The sequence below is a fragment of the Fusarium phalaenopsidis genome, assembly GCF_050370095.1.
Source record: "Fusarium phalaenopsidis strain FUZ10S chromosome Unknown contig_32298, whole genome shotgun sequence".
Taxonomy (NCBI): domain Eukaryota; kingdom Fungi; phylum Ascomycota; class Sordariomycetes; order Hypocreales; family Nectriaceae; genus Fusarium; species Fusarium phalaenopsidis.
The window spans coordinates 377040-398546 of NW_028145407.1; the positions used below are offsets into that span (position 1 = coordinate 377040).

Below are 21507 nucleotides of genomic sequence, written 5' to 3' on the forward strand. Positions count from 1 at the left end.
GCCTTGTTTCTTTGTGTTCCTTTTTCTTTCTTTCAAAAGAGAGGCATTCACATTGTTTGACTGCCCTCTTCCCTCCCCCTCCAACAATGGGGGCAATTCGAATGAATGTATAAGTTTGAATTAGGGGTTTAAACAATAAGGAGAAGGAATAAAGAGTGTCAAAACGTCAAAAAGAAAAGACTAAGGAAAAGGGAATGGATGCTTTCAATGCGCAACTCTTGATGTGTATGAAGAAGCATCTCTTTCTTCCTCCTCCTCCTTCCACCACATCTTTCTCTCTCGTCCCTCAATAGTTCGCAAGCCCACGTCTATAGTTCCTCCCATCTTAGCCCACATTCCATTCCTAGCTTGCCCACCAGACTGGGTATCCTGGTCGTTGGTGGTGCCCCTGACCCACCGACGAACCACGCGGCCGGCTTGGGGGAGACCCTCGCGTGTAAGACACCACAGAGAAGGCTTTAGCAGCCGCCTGTCTCCTGTCTGTCGGTACGCACAGAGATATCACATCCCAAGTCATCAGGCCCTTGGCGCCGCCACAAAGGCACGGACTTGCAGCCGGAGTGCCCGAGCCTGGCAGACAGGACAGACTTGCACTCTTGTCTATTACTCATGAGAGGAGAATGGCCCTCAACTGAACCCTCCCGCTTGAGCTTGCCGCCATCAGCTCGCCGGTCCACCGTCGTGACCGTGCCTACCTACCTACAAGAGCCGTGCCAGTGCCAGACGGGAAGAGAGGGGGGGGTCAAGAACGGAACAGACTCACCAAACTGGCCTGACGCGTCCCATGATGGGCTATGCCCCCTCCCCTGCCCCTCGTCTCTCCATGTTCCTGTTTCGTGGCTCCAGGGCCAAGCTTCTTTATTCATCTAGACCTCCCGTCTTAGCTTGGTTTGTGCATGTTAGTGTCTTCTCCCTTCAACGCTTGCTCCTATTCATAGCAGTCCACTCCGTACCTTTTCTTCAATAGTCTGATAAGCCACGCCCAAGCCCAGGGGTAAAAAACGACATGCCAGATGCAAGTTAATCCACAGGAGGCAAAAAAGAAATCCGGGCACGGAGTTACCATCGTGGAGGGGAAAAGAAGAAGGAAAAAACCTCCGTAGCTGAGACGCCACCCCTCGACAATCAGGCCTGCGCTCTTGGACAGGACGGTCTCGACTCTTTTCTGGTGAGTCTTAACCAATGAGAAAAGACTCTTGAACGCGCAAACCCCGGTCCCCCGAGTGCAACCCAACGCCGCACCGTTGGCGCCGCCGCCATGCTCCCCCTAGTAGTCCGGTCGACCGTCAAGGTTTCCTGCAAGGGGAAATTACACGATGCTCCACCATCCGGGAAGCGCGCTTGAGCCATCCCAGGGATCGATCCATCCAGACTGAAAGGCAAACAGACAGTTGGTTCTTAGTTATGTTACCAATAATCAGCTTACACACTTGCATGACGACTCCTCATCAATCATTTAAAGATGCCGTCCGTAGAGAGATAGCCGAGCAGAGAGGAGGAGAAGCCAAGACTTGGACCTAGTTTCAACCCGGAGTACGGAGTATCAACCCGGCCCTCAGTCATCCCTTTACAAAGCCATCCCATTCCATTCGTCACCATGTAACTTCACGCTCACCATGTGTGTAACTTGACACTCGCCAAATCAGCCTTATCGAGACGCCAATGCAACCTCTCGATACGCCCAAGCAAGTAAGTTGACACAGAGAGGGCCTTCCAGTCAAAAGGGGGGCCCCGACGCCCATCCTGGCCATAACGCCATCTCCAGTGCATTAACCACGCGTCGGGAGAGAGATTAAACCCAATCAGTTTTTTCGGTATTAGAAGGAAGCTTGAAGGAATCTTGGAAGGAATATGGGATTCAGTCACATCAAGACATCGCAGACAACCCAGAGACACGAGACATGGCATGTGCTCACCAGTCTTGACTTGAAAAGGGACACATTGACACGACACGTTAATACACATCGGATCGGTCACAGTCTCTTTTGCTTTGGATTTTTTTTGTTTTCTAACATCTCGGATATGCTGGACCACAACAACAACACCACCACATAAAGCAATCATCGTCCTTTGTCCTCACAATTTGATGCCTCTTCTGCATCCCAGGCCACAAGCACCTGATACATGCCGCGTCTCGAGGACACCACACTTGTTCCTCTTTCATGTACAGGCCGGCATGTATCTTTGCCCTCCCCTATCCTGTCCCGAAACGCCTGTCTACGCTAGCCAAGGCTGTTCCATTCATCCCACCTCTTGCATATCCACCCTCCCGGTTTTGACAACACAAGAAACGACAAGAAAGACAAGTTTTTTGTAAAATTGGAAACCAAAAGCATTAAAAATGATGCCCAGGTCGCCAGGATGGAGCCGGAAGAACAAAATGTAGGTGCGTGGGGGCTCTACCCCTTGAAGTGGCGCCAGGCGTGAAGAGGGAAATATGATAGTAGTAGTAGTAGTATGGTCGAAGTGTCCGACCAGCAAGTCTATAGCGAAGGCCAAGGCGGATGTCGCGTCGTCTTCGTCAACATGGTGAAGAAAGAACAAGGTAAGAAAAACATTCGAGTAGAAGGCTCATGGTCAGCGGAGGCCCAGTGCAGCTCAGTGCGAGTGTCCAAGTCATCCATCCATCCATCTGCTGCCAACCACCGTCACCGTGTCGTACGTAGGGGTCGGAGTAGTCGTCACAGTCCACCTGAAGGGTATCGAAGTGTAAAAGAAAAATGCGCACTAGAGACATGTGATAATTTTGTTAACTGACAAGCGAGATCGGCATCGCTCAGTTCCATCCCAGCGAGTTCTCCGCGGCGACAGGCGCAGAGATGTACGCTGTCCGAGCAGAGTTGCCCATGCCGCTTCGGCCGCTGCCGTGGCTGTCACGGCCGGCAGGACGGCCAACCATCGAGTTGGTTGCCGCTGTGCCGCCGTAGGCAGAGAAGTCCCGGCTCATCAGAGCACCTCCCATGAGGGCGGGGCTGCCGTTGCCAGTGTATCGCATCTCAGACGATCGCTGGCTGCTACCGATGGAGCTGGTGCGGCGGTGACCCTGCTGCTTCTTGCGCTTGTATCGTCGGGCAACGAGGAACATGGCAGCGCCGTACATGACACTGAGACCGATGGCACCAACAGCGATACCAGCGGTGGTAGCCTTCTCCTTAGCCGTCTTGTTGCTGTCACCGTCGTTGCCGAAACCATCATTGTTGTTACCACCATCGCTGTCAGAGCTGCCATCATCGCCAGTAGCGGTTGCACCCTCATCTCCCAAGATATCAATTCTCGTGTTGATGACCGAGGTCAGGTTACGGACAATCTCATCTTCGTTGTTGTACAGAAGAGAGTTGGGGGTCAAGAGATCGGCCTGAAGAGCGTCGATCATGTTCTCGGGGTAGTAAACCTTGGCCAGGGCAGTGATGTATCCCCACTGAGACTGAGTATCCTGAGGAACGATGCTGTCGACATAGGTTCGGTTCTCGTCGAAACCACCAGCGTAAGCAAGACCCTTGGGGAGGTACTTGAAGACTTGAGCGGCAGCGACGGTGTTCTTGGCCACGAACTTGTAGTTGAGCGGGTACAGGAAACCAATCTGGATGAGGCGAGATCCTTCAGGGGCAACTCGGTCAGGATCATCGGGGAAGATCTTGCTTGGGATGTCGGTGGGGATGCCAGTGCTGGTCTCTGTCTCAGTGGGAGCCGTGGGGAGAACCGTGTTGGAGGTGGGCTCAAAGACGATGGTCGTAGGCAGCCAAGCATCAGTGTTGGTGAGCGTGGCAGTAGGTCGGATGCTGGTGACAGGATCGGCCGAAGGAACGAGGGTAGTGGGAATGGGCTCGGTGGGAACGGGCTCAGAAGTCACCTCAGGGGCCTCGCTGGTGGGCTCGTTGGTGGGCACATCCTCGGTAGCAGTCTCAACAGGGGCCGAAGTCTCATCAGCATCGGTCTGGGGAGCACTCTGAGTCTCCTCTCCGGTGGGCTCCTCAGTAGCAGTGGCCTCGGACTGGGGCTCCGTCTGGGTGGCTGGCTCCTTGGTAGCCTCGGACTCGGTAGCGGGCGGCTCAGTGGCTTCGGACTGAGTGGCGGGCTCGGTGGGCTCCGAGTCGCTGGCAGTGCCGGTAGGTTCGCCGGTAGGTTCAGTGGCGGGCTCAGTGGCAGACTCAGTGGCGGGCTCGGTAGCAGGCTCGGTAGCAGGCTCGCTGGTAGGCTCAGAAGGAGGCTCAGTGGTGTTGCCAGCAGGAGCAGAAGTCTCGCCGGTTGGAGGACCCTCAGTCTGGCTACCCGTAGGCACGTCAGTGGGCTCAGACGGGCTGGTAGTCTCCGGACCATCGGTGTTGGTCGGGACAGCGGGTTCTGTCTCAACACCCGATGTAGGCTCAGTGTCAGGAGGGGATGTGGTAGGGTCTGTGTCGATGCCCGAGGTCACATTAGGAATCTCGGTGTCGGGAATGTTGGTAGGAGCTTCAGTAGTCTCAGGGAGTTCAGTGTCAGGTGGCAGAGTAGGGTCAATAGCCGAAGTAACATCAGGAGACTCAGTGACAGGAACCGAAGGCTCGGGAGCAGCCGAGGTGATGTCAGTGGGCTCAGGGGCAACGCTGGTGGGGATCAAGTCTGTAGGCTCGGGAGCGAGACTGGTGGGAATCAGGTCTGTGGGCTCAGGAAGAACACTGGTAGGGATGAGGTCCGTAGGCTCAGGAGCAGCGCTTGTAACGTCAACAGGGCTGGTGGTCTCAGGGTTGGTCACGGGCTCAGAGAGGGTCTTCTGAGAGTCGTCGGCAGGAGCGGAGGTAGGCTGCTCATCAACGGGAGCAGACGTAGCGGAGGGGACGACGACGGGCTCAGACTGAGTCTCCTCAGGAGAGGTTGTCTCAACGTTGCTGGGGTCGGGAAGAGCAGAGCTAATCAGAGTCTCAACGGGGTCCAAGAGGCCTTCCTTGCTTGTCGGCTCATTCTCAGGAGCAGCAGTGGTAGGTTCAGCGGTGGTCTCGTCAGGGTTGAAGCTGGGAAGAGTCTCGCCAGGCCTAGAGTTCTCACGCTGAGGTTCAGCAGTCTCCTCGGGGACAGACTGAGATTGAGTCTGATCGGGCTGAGCAACAGACTGAGTCTCATCCGGCTGAGGGGCCTGGGTGTTAGTCTCCTCAGGCTTAGGCTCCACGCTCTCGGTCTGAGCAGGATCGGGAAGGGCGGAGCTGATCAGAGTCTCGACAGGATCCAAGAGACCATCCTTGCTGGTAGGAGCAGGCTTGTTGCTCTCGGCAGGCTCAGCAGCAGACGTAGGAGCGACGGTCTGGTCGGGCTCAGGAGCCTTGGTCTCGGTCTCGATAACGGGCTCCTGGCTCCGAGTCTCCTTGGGGTCAGGGTTCTGAGTCTGAGTCTCAACAGTGTCGGGCTCCTTGGTCTCCGTCTGGACAGGGTCAGAAAGAACGGAGGAAACAATGCTCTCAACGGGGTCCAAAAGACCCTTCTTGGAAGAAGGCTGCTCAGGGGCCTTGGTCTCAGTCTCAATGGGCGCCTGGGTGTTGGTCTCAACGGGCTCAACCTGGGAAACCTTGGGCTCGGTCGAGGGCTTGGTCTCGCTCTGGACGGGCTCAGGTGCAGCAGAAGTCTCGGGCTTGGTCTCAACTGGCTTCGTAGTTTCGGGGGCAGGCTCCTGTGTCTTGGTGTCGATAGGCTCGGCCTGGGACTCCTTGGGCTGCGTCTCGGGCTTCTTGGTCTCGCTCTGGACAGGCTCGGGCTCCTGAGACTGGGTCTCGACAGCGGGTGGCTGAGTCTGAGTCTCAGCGGGCTCAGCAGGAGCAGACTGGGTCTGGGTCTCCACGGGCTTGGGAACAGACTTCTCAGGGTTGTTGGTCTGAGTCTCGATGGCAGCGGGCTGAGTCTCGGTCTCGACGGGGGCAACCGAGGTCACGACGCTCTTGTCAGCAGAGGGAGCAGCCTGTGTCTCGGTGTTCTCATTCGGCTCAGCCTTGGGCTGCTCGGTTGTCTGAGCGGGTTCGGGGTTGGAGCTGACGGGAACAGGGCTGCTCTCGACAGGCTCAACAGTCGGCTCCTTCTCGGTCTCCTTCTTAGGCTCCTCGGCTGGGGCCTCCGAAGTTGGTTGAGCCACCTGCTTGTTGGTCGTTGTGACGATGCCTGTGGGGGCAAGAAGAATTCCGGTGTCTGTTCCTGAAGCGACAACTGTGGGCTCAACAGTCTCGACTGTTGTTTCCGGGTCCTCCACCACAATACTCGATGTCGGTTGCAGAATGAGAGCTGGAGGGGCAGCGCCAGTAGCACCGAGCCTCTGGCGGTTCAAGCCCACGTTGACCTTGTCGTCGCCATTTGTGTCCTCCCCACCGAATATGCTTGACATGAAGTCGCTGAGGCTTTCTCGCTTGTTGCTGCCAGCATTGGCCAGCGTGCTCTCGGGAGCAGGCTGCTCCTCTGAGGCTGTGATTGTCGTGTTGTTGTTGGCGAACTCTCGTCTGATCTGTCGGGGGAAGTAGATGCGCGGCCTGTTCGCCTCAACAACTGTGGATGATGCCAGGGCGATGGCAGCCGCCACGGCAAAAGATTTGGTGTGCATTTTCGATTTTTCCTACGTTTGACTCTGTATGTACTGTGTGGTGAGATGTAATGATGGCCGTCGATGAGGACGTGGGCGTATGCTAATCCTCCAGTTAGTTCCAAGATACTACCAACAAGCCGACAGTACTCACTGTCAGGAATAGCTGCAGCGAATGTACTTGACAGAGTTTGTCAACGAGTGTGATCTAGTTGCCATGGTCAGCAACCATCTATCATCCAAATCATGCCTCAAACATCATTGACGCGTCCCCGGCAATTCAAACACCACACCCTCCGCCAACCACGAATCATCCATCCCGCCCCTCAATTCCACAGTATCGATAATGGCGATCCAAAGACGAGAAGGACTCACATATAGTTTGCGTAGAGCGTGTGTATATGCGTTTTCGAGTGCAATAAATGAGTGTCTGACGAAATTTCGTCAAGTTGGATTCAAAACAGGCGCAAGTCGTTCGATTGAGGGTGTCCGTTAGGGCTTCCTCTTGTCGGTTCGAGGTCTGAAGGATTGTCGGTTTCGCGGGAAGGGTTCCAAAGATGAATCGTTACGCCGACATTTGCTAATTGCCAGAACCTCCTGAGGTCCTACAGGCGACCAGACATGAAGCGAGGCGAGGGATTAGGCGCTGACGGGTTCTCTCGAGGGATCGGCTTGCACGCGCGGGAGCGCTGTCGAGAATCGAAAAAGGACGGTCGACGACGCCTTGGAGCTTGTCGGAGGAGGTGAGGTCGGTGTGGAGAGGGAAACGAAAGGAAGGGGAGTAAAGAGAAAGAAAGGGCTGGAGAAAAGAAGGGACAGCGACAGGGCCAACAGCAAAAGGAAGGAATGAAGGCGAATGGGGAGATGGGAAGGGTATGGAAACACGACAGGGACAAGGGGACCAGGGCCAAGGAGGGAGTGTGGGTGGAGGACGATGGAGAAGGGGGTGAGCCAGAGTGAACTGAACTGGGCCTGGAGAGGGCGTGGGCACGTCGTGGGACACCTTTTTTTGGCAGCTTGAGCGTTGGAAGGCACACGAGGCACGGTACAAAGGTACACGGCTTCGTACTCCCGTTGCAGGTGGGCTTGCTTGGATCGAGAGGAAGAGGCGCAGGCCCTAGTCGACGCTGTGTGGATGGCAGCGAACAAAGAGATGGGGTCCTGCTTGTGATGGACTCATCCGCACTGCTGCCGGCTTGCAAAAGTACATGACCGACAAGGGGCAGCTGAGTGTTGTCCTCTTGTACCCGTAAGCTTTTCTTCAAGTAACGCACTATCGGGTCTGACGTGGGGATGGGTCGATTTGCAAGAAACGCAGGGATGGCAATGGGGACGCGCTGGAGAATGCTTCAAGCCTCCTTCTTCAATTCCTTCTGCTGTTCTTGACGGCTGATTGTCTTGAATTGACTGATGCTGCGCTCGCTGGTCGTCAACAGCGTGCGTTCAAGTGGCTCTCTATTGCTCATCTCGACAGCATATCACAAGCAGAGCCGCCGAAAGCAACCTTAGCTAGCCAAAGGTCACCTGGGATGCATTTGAGATGGTGGTGGGTGGACTAGCCTGGCCTAGCGAACAGAACCCGCCCAGGCGCCAGCCTGGAAATTGCGCAACAAAAGGGGGTTGGCCGCTGAGAGTCCAGCACAGTCCCTGGCAGTTCCCTACCGAGGCGACGTCTCTTGGGCTGGGCTGTAGGGGATCCCGTCCGTGAACGATGAGCCAGGGTGTGGCTGATTGCTTTGTTACGGCATCGTCGCAGAAAGAATGATCATGATGCCAGGGCACGGTACAGCGGCCGAGCAAGAGACGGAATGGTGCTCTGGCCTGTCAGAACGGCCACAGGCTGGAGCTGCATTCGCGAGCAGGCAGGCACGCAGGCAGGCACGCAGGCGGATTCATCCTGTCCAGATCCTCTTCTCCTCATGGACAAGACGCATGCGTTGCACGAGGGGCAACCGGCATGCTGGAGAGGGCTGGTGCGGCACAAGCAAGGTGAAGAAAGACTGCCCGTCCGAAGCATGACATGCCATGCAACGGCGGCGTCGTTGGTGGAAATCGACGGAGTGTGTCGTAGCGTCGGGTCCCAAACGCTCGCCGTGTCTCTCATCTGCCGGGGAGCTGGGTTCGAGGGGCAAGGAGTGTGGGAACTGTGACTGTGTGCCTGGCTGGGCTGGAGTTGTGCCCGAGTTGTGAAGGCATCCGGGGCTGTGTCAGGTCATTGATGAGCACGTGCTAAATCTGACTGGTCCTGCGATATGCAAGGGGAAGGCGCTGGGGTGGCGCGTAGTCATTGGCCAGTTGAGGAATTAGACGACCCTTCCAGTATAGCGCCATCCCATGTGACAAGATCTACACATATTGGCACATGCATCTCTGACCTCCCTTGTTCATGCATATTTACGTCCAATTATGGAGAGGATTGCGTGTGCAAGATGTGTTTGACTCCATTCTTTTCTTCCTTCGTCTTCTCTCTCCCTTACTCTTCTACGGGAACGGTTCCGAGTTGCATTGTCCCCAGCTTGGAATCTGATCCAGTGCGCATCAAGTTTCAAACACCAGATGCAACTCTGTCTCCTTGCTGGAGGCAGCCAGAGTTCAGCCAGAGGGACCGGATGAAAAAGAAGGCATGAAATGGTGGAATTGGGGACAATTGAGCGTGATCTCGCTTGCAGCTAAAGCCTTGTCGCCTGTCTTGGGCATCTCGTACTAGGCAAGGTCTGTCCAGCCCTGCATGCCGTGAACTGGTCTGGTCAGCTTCGCCCATGCCGGGAGAGTGCGGTACAATATTTGACAATGGCTTCGCTCTGAAATGAACCACCAAGGGCCTTGAACAATGCGACGGCAGCGCGTGGACAGTGGTGATGCAACCTTCCATTCGCTGTTACACAGGCTGCTCGAAGGGAGAGCATGAATGATGATACAAGCCCGAACCCTCGGCGATACTCCGACCTCCCGTGCAAACGCTTGCCAGCACCGAGTATCCAGGCACGACGGGCTTCGTACCTGTAGCTAAACCACAACAAGCAGCCTCCCGACCGGCAAGTCCTTGGTCATTCCCCTGCTGATAGTCAGGGCCCGTGGACCTCACAGTCCCCACCTCAGCGGGCAGCCGAGAAAGGGCCACCCCGTGGCATGGCGCCGTAAGCCAGGAACCAAGCTGCGAATGGAGTCGACGGGTTGGCGACAGGGGAGCACCAAGAGGGAAAAAAGACAACGAGAGACCCGCTGGAGCAAGAGTCCTAGCAGCACCTAGCTTCGTCTCGGAGCGCCACTTGGGCCACTGAGGCTTGGGCCTTTAATTATTCTCTCCCCTGTTCCCTGCCGTTCCGTGGCATGGGAGACTGGGATCCTTGCCAGGGCCGCCGGTGCAACTCGGCAAGAGTCATCTGTGTGAGAAGTAAACGGGCATGGATGACTTTTGTGCGCAAGAGACTTCGAGAAGAAAGAAAAAGGGATCAACAAAGCTTGATCAATGGGTACTGGACTAGACAGAGAACAACTCCACGCGGCATGGCATCGCGGCAAGCGATCCTTCAGTGCCATGGCTTGGAGCCATCTTGATTGTGGCTGGACACACCAGATGAGCAAGACACTCTTCGAGAGCCACCATCATCATCAATCGATTGCGCCTCTGGCTTGTTCGGCGAATCAACCTCTGGCCTCGCGTATGCTCCCAAAATGTCTCTCTCTGCGTGTGGCTGTCGTGCAGCGAATTCCTCGACTCCACGTGGACGCCCAAGAGATGACGGGAAGCAATACAGCCTTTCGGTTGGTCCAGCGCCCCGAGATTGCGCGTCGGCCATTGTCGATGTTGGACTTTTTTTTTTATGTCTCACAGAGAGAGCTTCTCGCACATGGCTTTCTCATGTTGATTCATCTGGTCAACTCACCTTCGTGACAATCTCATGGCATCGGGCTCTTTGTTCTCCCCGTCGACTCCATGCCCGCCTCATCTGCCGATGGACCCCAAGAACCTTTCTTGGTGCTTACTTATTGTGATTGCTCTGGAGCAAAAGCTTACTGCTCCTGGACCCAAGACTCGTCGAATGAGTTGCATCTTGCGCCTTGTCTCATCCCATCTTTTCTTATTAGCCTCCTCATCTCCTCCTCCCAAGCAGTCAGTTTATTCGTCTATCACCATCTCCACTGCCAACTCAACACCACTTTGACTCTGGCTCATTTCACTCCCGTCCTACGATGTTACCATGACATTTCCCCCTTCTCCTTGCCGCCTTGCCTTGCCTTGGTCACGCTTGACCCCCCACAACCCGTCACCCGTATCTGACTGCTATACATAGTCACAATGCCATGTGCATAGCCCGTGCAAGACGGGAATTAGTGCTTTCGTAAAAGGATGCATACATAGTACACCTTCGTGCCCGTGTATCCCACAGTTTATCCCGGGTCGCAATCTCCCGTCATGCATCGTGTATGCCAGTGTGTCCAGCTGTCTGCACCATCATCTGTCCATGTCCCGCTCCAGCAGTCCCTCGACTCACCTGAAGCACCCGCTCGCTGCCGTTGGTGTCTTGTCAAGAGCAGAGGCCAGCTCCTGGCTCTTCCCATGCGCCCACAATACGACAAATCGCCCAGGGCCTCACCAAATTGGGATAGCCTCGCCCCAATTCGGTTGCCTTCCCCTGCAAGGCTCGAGATCAGCAACCATCTTTGTCAAAGTCTGCAATACACCGACTAACTTGGGCGCTTGCTATCCTGTTTCTCCCGTCTATTCATAGCCGTGAGAAACTTTTGGCTTGTTAGACTGGGGACTCAACCGCAAGTGCTCCATAGTGACCCTCCAGGTTCATCTCATCACATCACATCGCATCTCCCTTCAGCTTCAGCTCCAGCTCGCTCTTCTGGAAATAGCCCACGATGCCAAAAAGGTGGAAACGCCTGTCGGCCCATCGCCGACTCGCCCATCCCGTCCGTTTCTCCCGCTGGTGGCCGCACCTAATCGCAATTGGCGTCCGCCACACCTACTTGCATCCACACTCACCAGTATCACCACTACCGTCCCAGCCGCCCTTTGCCCTACCGCTCACTCCACCGGGTTAAAAGGAAGCTTACCAGCGCGAGCTTCTTCTGTCTCCCTCGCATTAACGGGCCCTTGTCATTACCTGACTCTCCCTGAAACGAAACACCATCCCCGCCGAGAGAAACACCCCGACAAGTTGACTCGGAGGGTATCCATTTTCTCTAGACTTGTCGGCATAGATCGTCCGGCTCGGCCAGGGCAAGAGGAATGGCAGACACGCGACGTCCTGAGACATGGTCGCCAGCGGCTCGTCTCGCCTGAATCAATAGACCCGGTGGCTCTTGTCTGGGAACCCGGGAGTTGAAGCCCCGAGTTCAGTCAGTCCCGATGTGAAAGCCTCCGACTCCGAGGTGACACTCTGCTAGTTGGACTTTCAACTTTGCTTTGCTTTGCTTTACCCTCTCGGGGTTTGCTGTCACCGTTTCCTCAGGTGGCTGAGGTTTACAGGTGACAGTTCCCATGCCAGCGTCTGTGTGTCATACGAGTGTATGATTCTGCGCCATCTCCGGCTGCCCCTTGGGCATTCTCCCACATTCTCCCGGCCGTGAACTCCATGTGGTGAGGACGAGAGGCTGTCTCCATATGACGACAGGGCCAGGGACAAGACTTTCAACAGTTTTGTCTCGTCTCGCATCATTCATCGTTCCTGACTCAGAGAGGTGAAGCTACCTTCGAGTTCTTTCACCGAGGGGGTTTCTTCTAGTCTCAGGGCTGATTACATACCAGCCAGCGTCTTGGCCCATCCTACCTTGCTATCATCATGTAGGTGTGCCCAGCCCTCCACTAGCAGTTCGTCCAGTCCCGTGGCGGAATCGAGGCGCTACGGATCAGAGTCGTTTTGTTCTCTACCACCCTCTGGAATGGTGACCCGGGGGCTCCCTCAGGTTTCAGTTTGGCTCAATGCCTTCCGTAAGTAGGGAGGTGTTGGATGGCTGAGCAAGACATGGGGCGAAACATGAAGCACCGCTAGAATGAAGTGTGGGTGGTGGCCTCGAATGATGAGTCCCCGCCGTCTTTCATGACTCCCCGCCGTCTTTCATGACTCCCCGCCGTCTTTCATGACTCCCCGCCGTCTTTCATGACTCCCCGCCGTCTTTCATGACTCCCCGCCGTCTTTCATGACTCCCCGCCGTCTTTCATGAGTCCAGTTCTTCTGCTCTTCTCATCGGCATCTCCCTTGTCTCTCGAACGACCGTTGCGTGGGGAGTTCTGGTTGTATGAGTTAATCTCTATGTAGATGAGACGCTGTGTCATGATCGAGACAGACTTATTTTACTTCAATCCTCTCCTATCTTCGCCAGCTACGTCAGCGGGGCTTTGGTTGATGGGTTTCTGGCTGTGAAACTTGTGCGAATAAGATGAGTCCTATATGTGAGGGTTGATCTGATCGCTTGTGAGTCTCTCAGCTGGGAGAATGGGGTGATTGCCGGTCATACTGGGCCCATATCTATTACAATTGTAGCGAAGTTGGACTTGAAGTGATGTCCTTCGCCAGCTTTCGAAAATCCAAAGACCTGCTTTCTATTCCAGCTTTTGTGGTCTGCTGTGCTGCTAGGTGTGCTGTATCATAGTTCTTGGGGTGGTGTTTTCCAGTCATTCATCAACCTAGGAACATTCAGTGTCGGCGCTCTTGGTGTGAACATGGTGTCTGTGGTATTTTCCTCTCTTTTGGGATCTTTCGCCGTGCGACGAGTGATTTGATGTCCTGATGGTGTGCGTTATCTGATATTCGTCCATGATTTCACTTCAATCATCATTTATGATGTGTGACTACACCTACTGAACCACTCAGACCTGACCACATGGCTGTTTCCCGTACGCACCGAGGCCATCATGAACACAAAAGGCACACCAAATCCGTGAGCCTGATACATAAGTGCATTATTGCTGACTCGATTCCTCACATGCCTGGTTTGTTCGAAATTGTGGTTTGGTGTAGGGTAGTCAACCGGAAATGTGCGGGTTATGGATAGGGCTATATATCTGCCCTGTATCCCGAATAATAATTTCCTGTGATTTTGATGACAAGTTTAGGAAATTACTTATTGCATTTTATCTGGGGGGCCATGTCTTTCTCGTATTCGTCATGTACGAACGTTCGAGACTGCTGTCGTTGAAAAGCTCATGAGTGAGACTCGACTAAAGAACTAGCAGGCAAACAGGAATAGACAACGTCACAAGACAGACAAACCGATGAAACTAGCCCATAGTACATGAATACTGACCTACCCAAGCCCACTCCTATTCCCCTCTACTCACCATCCAGTTACGATATCATCTGGGTTGGCCCACTTGAGCAGATTCAGGAGTGAATACTAGGAACACACAGGCTCCTACGTCAATGCATTCTGACACACAGGAACGCCAGATATTTAAACATGGTTCAAGTCCATGAACAACCAAACAACTCCATTTGTGTCAATCTCCCGGGTCCGAAGGGAGTTGGGCACCCAAAGAGAAGTGAGGTCGCCTTGCTCCGGCAGGTTTGTTGTGATTAGAAGAGATACATTGATTACTTCATGTATTAACCACGTAGACCAAGGTACACTTCTAGAACTAAGAGAGTCAAAATATCAACAACAGGATCAAGGCGTGAATAAAGATGATATCTGGCACATCCGGAGACCCACCATCGGCGCCGGGCGTCGATACCGGCGACGGCCGGCCCCACCACTAATAAATCGAAGCCACTCGTGCCACGATTTGAGTGAAAAGAAGCCTCATTTGCTCTGAATAAGGTGGGCCCACTGCCTCAGACGTTCCCAGGGTCTCCCGCCGTGATTGGCCGGAGTACAGGGGTACCTTGGCTCGTTCGATCTCGGTGTTCTGGGCTGGCCCACGCTGGAGGATTTATCTGTGGTATCATGACCATCAACCACAGACGGAGGATCAACCTCCATTCACTCATTGATTCTTGAAGCCATGGCTCGCCGACAGCATCTCACCTTGACCTTTGTCTTGGTTCTCAGCGTTTTTTTCACCCTATCATACTTCTTTTCTGGGCCCTCTAGCAGCGCCGCTCCCAAGTTGAACGATGGCCTCGATGTGCCCCTGAAGGATGCCCCTCGATCTGAATTCGCGGCAGACCTTGATTCCCTTCCCTCTGGACTACTCGATGGCGCGTCCATCGCGCCCAAGCTGGAGAATGCGACGCTCAAGTAAGATGCGACAACTTCTATGGTCCAACTCTGCGATGACGTCGGACCGTTGATAATGCATCTGCTAACAACTCTCTTGTAGGGCCGAACTTGGCCACGCGACGTGGAAGTTCCTCCACACAATGATGGCGCGCTTCCCCGACAAGCCGACCAAGGACGATCGCATGGCCCTCGAGACCTTCATGCACCTCTTTGCCCGACTCTACCCCTGCGGCCAGTGCGCCGCGCACTTCCAAAAGGTGCTTGCCAAGTACCCTCCCCAGACGAGTAGCCGCAACGCCGCCGCCGGATGGCTGTGTTTCGCCCACAACATCGTCAACGAGAGAGTGCACAAGCCTCTGTTCGACTGCGAAAAGATTGGCGATTTCTACGATTGCGGATGTGGCGACGAGGACAAGGACAAGGACAAGGACAAGAAGAAGGCCGTGGAGGGTGCTCAGGCTGAGGGACCGGCACCTGACGCCGAGCTGCACAAGCACTGAAATCTATAAACCTAATATTGGATTGTACGAGTATTTGATAGATGGAGACTAAGAAGTCTTGCTGGCACTGGCGGGACCAGGCCGCCCAGCTTGTGGAAGAGGTCTAAGTATACGTGTTCCTTGAGAATGTGTCAAGTTGTTTTCCTCAGCCAAGCGACTGTACGGAACAAAGCCGAAGTTTGTATAGTATTAGATATCACATTGAAATCGTAAAAGCATATTTTATATCGCGTTTTTGACCGCGGTCAATCACCAACACAGGGTGTTTGTATCGTATATAAAATCACGTGTGATATCACGTGCCTCTCTATCCGCCGTGGCGCGGCTGCGCGTTCAGAGCTGCCTTGAGCTTGGCTTGAGCTCCAGCCTTCCCCAAGCAACAAACAACGACGACATACCATCACGACACACCACTCCGAACCACCCGACCGCTCATTTCTTTGAACAATCGAACAGAACAATAGACCGACTATCATCATGGAGTTTGGCCACGCCGGAGTGCTGAATGAGGGTGCGTTGGGAGCTCTTTCGTCATAGCATGGGGTCGTTGAATGGGAAGCTTACGGACGTTGCTAGATGGAATCCATGTGGACATGGACCGCCTGAAGAAGGGAGAGGTCAAGTGAGTTTTACTACACCCCATGCAGCATGCGTGCAATGCTAACAGATGGATAGCCTGGGAACCTCGATGTATGTGCCTCCCTGATGTTGGAACGACATATCTTAACATGATGATAGCATGGCGGTTACCTTCAAGGATGGTGTTATTCTGGGTACGCTTCAGTATTCCCGGATCACTGCCACAGGATATTGACCTTTTTGCGCAGGTGCGGATTCACGAACAACGACCGGTGCCTACATCGCGAACCGAGTGACGGACAAGTTGACAAGAGTACACGATACCATCTGGTGCTGCCGATCTGGCTCAGCCGCCGACACCCAGGCTGTCGCCGACATTGTGCAATACCAGCTCGGACTCTTTGCCATGATGAATGGCAAGCCCCCCATGACACAGACCGCTGCCTCCATCTTCCAGGAGATCTGCTACTCCAACAAGGACCGTTTGTCGTACGTCTTAGCCTCACAACACAACGTGTGGACTTTTTTGTGTACTAATGTTGATCAACAGCGCGGGTCTTATCATCGCTGGCTGGGATGAGCGGTTCGGTGGCCAAGTATACTCCATCCCCCTGGGTGGTTCCCTTCACAAGCAAGCATATGCCATTGGTGGCTCCGGATCGACCTACATCTACGGATACTGTGATGCCAACTGGCGAGAGGGTATGGAGAAGGACGATGCTGTCAACTTCGTCAAGGGAGCACTGAGGGAGGCCATCAAGTGGGATGGCAGCTCGGGAGGTGTCATCCGCATGGTGGTTCTCACCAAGGACGGTGCGGACCGACACCTGTATCTCCCCGACACGGACTATGCGGTGCGGCACGAGTGAAGGTCCTGATTTAGCAGGACAAAGAAAGGTTTGGGAATAATTCAGCATGGGCTGGGCTGATACGGACTTGTCATGACATAAACAGGCCATGAAATCAGGGAGGGACTTGCAGGCTAGACGTCACTCGGCCCTGTACACTAGATAATCGGAATAATGACGATGGAGTTTTTCCGAATTCACCTGGGGAACTGGTCGTGATCCACCATGTGAGCGGAACGGGAGCGGCATCTAGAGCGGGCCGCGTAGTCTGCGTCGGATCTCGAGAGAATCCGAGCATCGGGGCGAATAGCAAGAGTCTGCTCAAGGATACGGCAGTGAAAGAGATCCTTCGAGCGCACCGTAGCGCAGATTCAGTATCAAACGTCCAGGATAAGGGTTGAACGGAAGAGAAGAAGACGGGAAGAGGCCAATCTCTCGCTGAAGCTAAGACGCGTCCACGGCTGAGGATCGATCCCAAGAATGGTTCACCGCTCTTCTAGAAAGAGGCTTTGAGCGCGAGGACGAGAATGGCACATGGAGGCGTGCATAAGAGGGTGGGTTGAGGCGGCGAATGGGAAGCTGGCGAGGAACAGACACGCGGACACGAAGAGCCTGCCCGCCCAGTGATGTAAGTAAGATTGGGAGATGAGATGAACAAGTGCCATGTGCTGCAGGCACAATAGCTGTGTGGTTGATAGGAGACGCTCGGGCTTGTTCGCCTTGACGATATGAGGCTGGCTGTTCAGCGGTGAGATTGTCGCATGAATCGGCATCGTGTTTTCTGCGGCAGTTCGGTATCAGGACTAAGGCCGATCGCTCGCCTTGCCGCAAAAGTGAGGCAGCTGAATAGGGCACGTGTGGGCACATGAGACGGAGCCGTGGCGAGGAAGATCACTTTGCGGGAGGATTTTGGGGGCGTCACTAGGGGCCGAGGATTGGGCATTTGCCTGGCATTGTTGGGCAACCACGGTCATGTCGCTGGATAACGTGCGCCGAGCGCAATCGCGAGCCTGGCTCCAAAGAGGTTGCAGTGCAGGATCGCGTTCTCTAACAGCCATGCTTATTCGACTGTCTTGGATGCAGTGGAGACTCTTGCGCAGGGGAAGATGAGCTTTTTTCCTTTCTCATTATCTTTGTAGTTCTTGACAGACGCTTCGAGAACGAAGGGGGTCAGTCCTATGGTCCAGTCCGTGGGTGATGATGGAGGGCATGTTGGTGATAGTCAATGGTGTTGAAACCGGACCCTTGCTCACATGCAGGGGATATATAGCCGGATATACCTGGGCGTCCACTCTCCGTTCAAGAGCTTATCAACTCGACACAATGTCAGTTGATTATTCTCCGAGGCGCAGTCCAACAGGCTGTAACCGTAATTCTTGGTTGCATGTCGTCAAATGTTCCCACCAGAGACATGAAAAGGACCAACTCCGTGCCAACGGTAACATCTCCGGGCCGCGGATGTTTGGCAGTCGGATCCGGCGCTCGCTTGCAGGCAAGGTACCGGGACTCGACCCCGAATTTCGGCCGTCTCCAGGTGCGCGCCTCCCCCTCCCTCCCCCAACCCCCGTCCCAGAGTCGAGGGGAATCTGCCCACGTGCGACAGGGCTTGGCTGCGGTTCGGCCTTGGCTTTTCGGGGGAGCTGGGGAGATGGGGGGGCGTGGTCAGGCGGTTCAGAATGCCTTACGGGGCGTCTCTTCGATCCGATAGCTTTGTAGTTGAAACTCGGGGAAAATGAGAATATGTATATTGTAGAGTTTTAAGAAGTTGATGTTTCATAAACAAATAGGTGTGGTATTGACTCTGAGAGTTGAGTTGCTTGCAAAAGTCAAGTTGCATTCCTGTCAGGCACCTGGCGAATCAGGTAGGCGTTCCCCTCAGACTCTGAGTGATTTTGGGTGTCGACTACGTACCTCTAGAGTAATGGATCCGTAAACCTCCATCGGGTTCATTCCCCTGAACATCTGGCCCATTGTTTGATATAAGCGAAAGGACAGAAGATGCCAGGTATGGTCTTTTATTTCGAATTTCGTAAGGGGTTTCATGTATTGCGTGTGTAATTATTTGGGCAGGTGCTTCCCGAAGAAGCAAGTGCCCAAGCAAGGAAGGAAGGAAGCGACGCGATAGGTAGAAGCAATCAAGAAGCGAAGCAATCAACATGGAAGAAACGAACTGCGCCCGCGACATGAGTCAACATCTCTGTCTCAAATCTTCAATAGCTTCGCATTTCCTCCTCCGCCAACTGCGCATATTGCAATCCCCACGTTGTCCCCTCTCCTTTCCTACGTTCAGCAGCTTCATCAAGCCTTACTTTATGTTCCCTGAGACGTGATTACCGTCCACTCTTGAGCTGTTGATCAACTCGTCTCCATTTCAACTCCACCACAGAGAGCTCGAGCCACAATCGACAGGCCACTTGCCAGACCTAGACCCAGCTTCAGATCCAGACCAGTCTCAGCGGACGGGCCGTACGAGTGTCCAAGCAGGCGGGACCAACCTGTTTTCGTCGACCGAGACCTACTGTCACCCGAAGCCGTGTCATTCGATTCGTTGCCGCTCCCACCTCGAGGTTGGACTCAGGTCTCGCGGCTGGCGCTCGTGGCCGACTTCAGGCGCCAGTAGTGGACGTATCTGGAGCTTGAGACTCTCACCAAGCCAGTTCGACTGCTAATGCCGCGTTCGACCGCCATTTCCCAGCGGGATCCCGCTCCGTAGACTATCTGACTGCCGGCCCGTGCTCATGACGGCAGAGCCCAACTGTCGACGGCTTTCATCCAGTTCCATTCTTCAACTCCAAACCGCTTTCAAGCCTCCTGCACGACGAGACCAAGCGTAGACGCTTCGGCAAACCCAGCCTCAACGCTCGTCTTAGCTGCCGCCGTTCCTGGGAGCCGCATCTCCGCATCGTGCCATTTCTCTTAAAAGCGCTGATCGGAGGCAGCTCTGGATCTGTTCCCCGCCACACCACTCCGCTCCGCTCCTCGCCTCTCGCCGTCGCCGACGCCTTCGCCGGAACACGCGCACACACACGCACGCGCACACCTGGCGCCAATTTGCTGACTGTTGGTCCTTTGGATCGCGCTTCACTCGGAGGCCAATTGTATCCGGTCCGTTGGCAACTATTAACCTTGCGACAACTCTGAGAGGCTCTTTTCAGGCATTTCGCACTTTACACCCACATCATATCGGATCGTATTTCGACTCGCATTGCATCTGCCAGCATAACTCAGACTTGCTTCCTTTTTTGTTAGCTGTGCTTCATTTGGACCTGACGAGCGCCTGAACTTTTAGATACACGAGGACTTTGGTAAGTGAATTTATTCCTTTGTGTTGATCTCGGGGCTCCATCTTGCGGCCGTCCTCGTCTATCCTTCCATGATTTTCCAACCAACTTCCTTATCCTTATCGACACGACATGGCTGCGTATGTCGTCATCCCCTCCTGGTTCGACTTCTCGGTACTCGAAATGCTGTGTCGAATCGCAGCGCTGAGAGAAGGCGGATGAGGGCATAAAATGTCGCAGAGACGCAGACAGCCGATGATGGACAGTTACACTGTTTGAGGCAGGAGAGTCAAGGATCGAGTCAGCTCCTGGAACGAATGTGCGGATACATGTGCATTTGCTGGAAAGGGTGGTGACGTCGTCAGCCTGCGTTCTGTCAGGATGCGATTTCACGACGCCACAGCATTGCTTTGGCTGTATCCTGTGCAACGCCTCAGTTCACAGTCGCGCCGACAAGACGGCTACAACGAGTCTACATGTCTCCCACCGCCTCGGTCACTCAATCTCGATTAGCATGGAACTTGGTTGAAGCACGCGCCATGATGCTCGCTGCCCATGAAGGGGAATAGCTTATCGACATGGAAGATTGTCTTGGACATTCTTGAGACGGGATGATCGACGACGGATGGCACCTCACCCCACTCGAGAATCCCTTCTCCCTTCCACCACAGATTCTACGAGGGAATAAAGACGAACGAACCCAGTTTGCCCGGGACATTGGACACACCCCCAGGAAACTCGGAAAAAGAAAGGACAGTGAAAAACTCTCAAGAACCCTGAAGGAGGCTTGACAGGCTGGGAAGACGCACCAATCAGATGGGTGACATCCAACACCGAGTCAACTCGTCCATGTCCATTGTCGTCCATCCCGAGTTTTTGTCGGAGAGCCTGAGTCGGCGCAGCACCAATTTCCATGGGCGCCGGCTCCCAAGACGTCGAGCCTCGCCCCCACCATCCGCTCGGCCACCCGCTTCAGCCAGCACATGGTACCCGCTGGCTCACCCACGAGGGCTGAGGGGCGACTGCTGAGGGACCTCTGGTGCGTGTTGCTAGGCTTTCGGGTGCTGGGCCACTCTGGGATGAGCCAGTCACCACCAGCGTGCTGGACGCCCGCCCACTGGACGACACCCACTGGGCCACTCAACCGCTCGCTAGTCATCATCCACCGCCGCACCAGGCTGACCTTGCCTCTCCTCCTCATCTGGCTCCCATCTCTTGCCTATCCCTCCTCAGCCTCCAAGTCCAAGTCTGGCCTGTCCCGGTCACTTTTGCTCCACCGGGCCGATCCTATCCCCTCCTCTTCTCTGCCCCCTCCACCTTGGTCTTGATCCTCATTTTGATCTGTCAAGTCGACCTGGCCATCGCCATCGTCATCGCCTTGGTTTCTTCGCCTTGCCCGTTCTCCTCTTCCCCGCCGACACCACCACCTTGCAACATCACCGTTCCTGGACCTCGAGAGCTAATAATATCCCTTCTTTTACTCTCTCGCAGTACAGATACCGTTTGCGATATCCTTTTCCTCACTCTCTTCGAGACCAGCGACGACACACGATACCCCTCTGTTTATCCATCCTAATCTGCATCCCCGCCTT

The 21507-nt window shown here is 54.6% G+C and overlaps 3 protein-coding genes across 3 annotated transcripts; 2 read left to right on the top strand and 1 right to left on the bottom strand.

Annotated features, from left to right (window-relative positions):
• Positions 1-2776: 2776 nt before the first annotated feature.
• On the bottom strand, positions 2777-6553 carry LRP88_06707 (uncharacterized protein; the record flags this gene model as incomplete). Its single annotated transcript, XM_083243245.1, has 1 exon — positions 2777-6553. One exon carries the CDS (start codon positions 6551-6553, stop codon positions 2777-2779), a length of 3777 nt encoding a protein of 1258 aa, XP_083100469.1.
• A 7936-nt stretch (positions 6554-14489) lies between these two features.
• LRP88_06708 (flavin-linked sulfhydryl oxidase) lies at positions 14490-15207 on the top strand (the record flags this gene model as incomplete). Its single annotated transcript, XM_083243246.1, has 2 exons — positions 14490-14725; positions 14808-15207. 2 exons carry the CDS (start codon positions 14490-14492, stop codon positions 15205-15207), a joined length of 636 nt encoding a protein of 211 aa, XP_083100470.1.
• Positions 15208-15684: 477 nt separating this feature from the next.
• LRP88_06709 (proteasome core particle subunit beta 1) lies at positions 15685-16655 on the top strand (the record flags this gene model as incomplete). Its single annotated transcript, XM_083243247.1, has 6 exons — positions 15685-15718; positions 15784-15829; positions 15883-15897; positions 15946-15980; positions 16035-16275; positions 16337-16655. 6 exons carry the CDS (start codon positions 15685-15687, stop codon positions 16653-16655), a joined length of 690 nt encoding a protein of 229 aa, XP_083100471.1.
• Positions 16656-21507: the final 4852 nt, after the last annotated feature.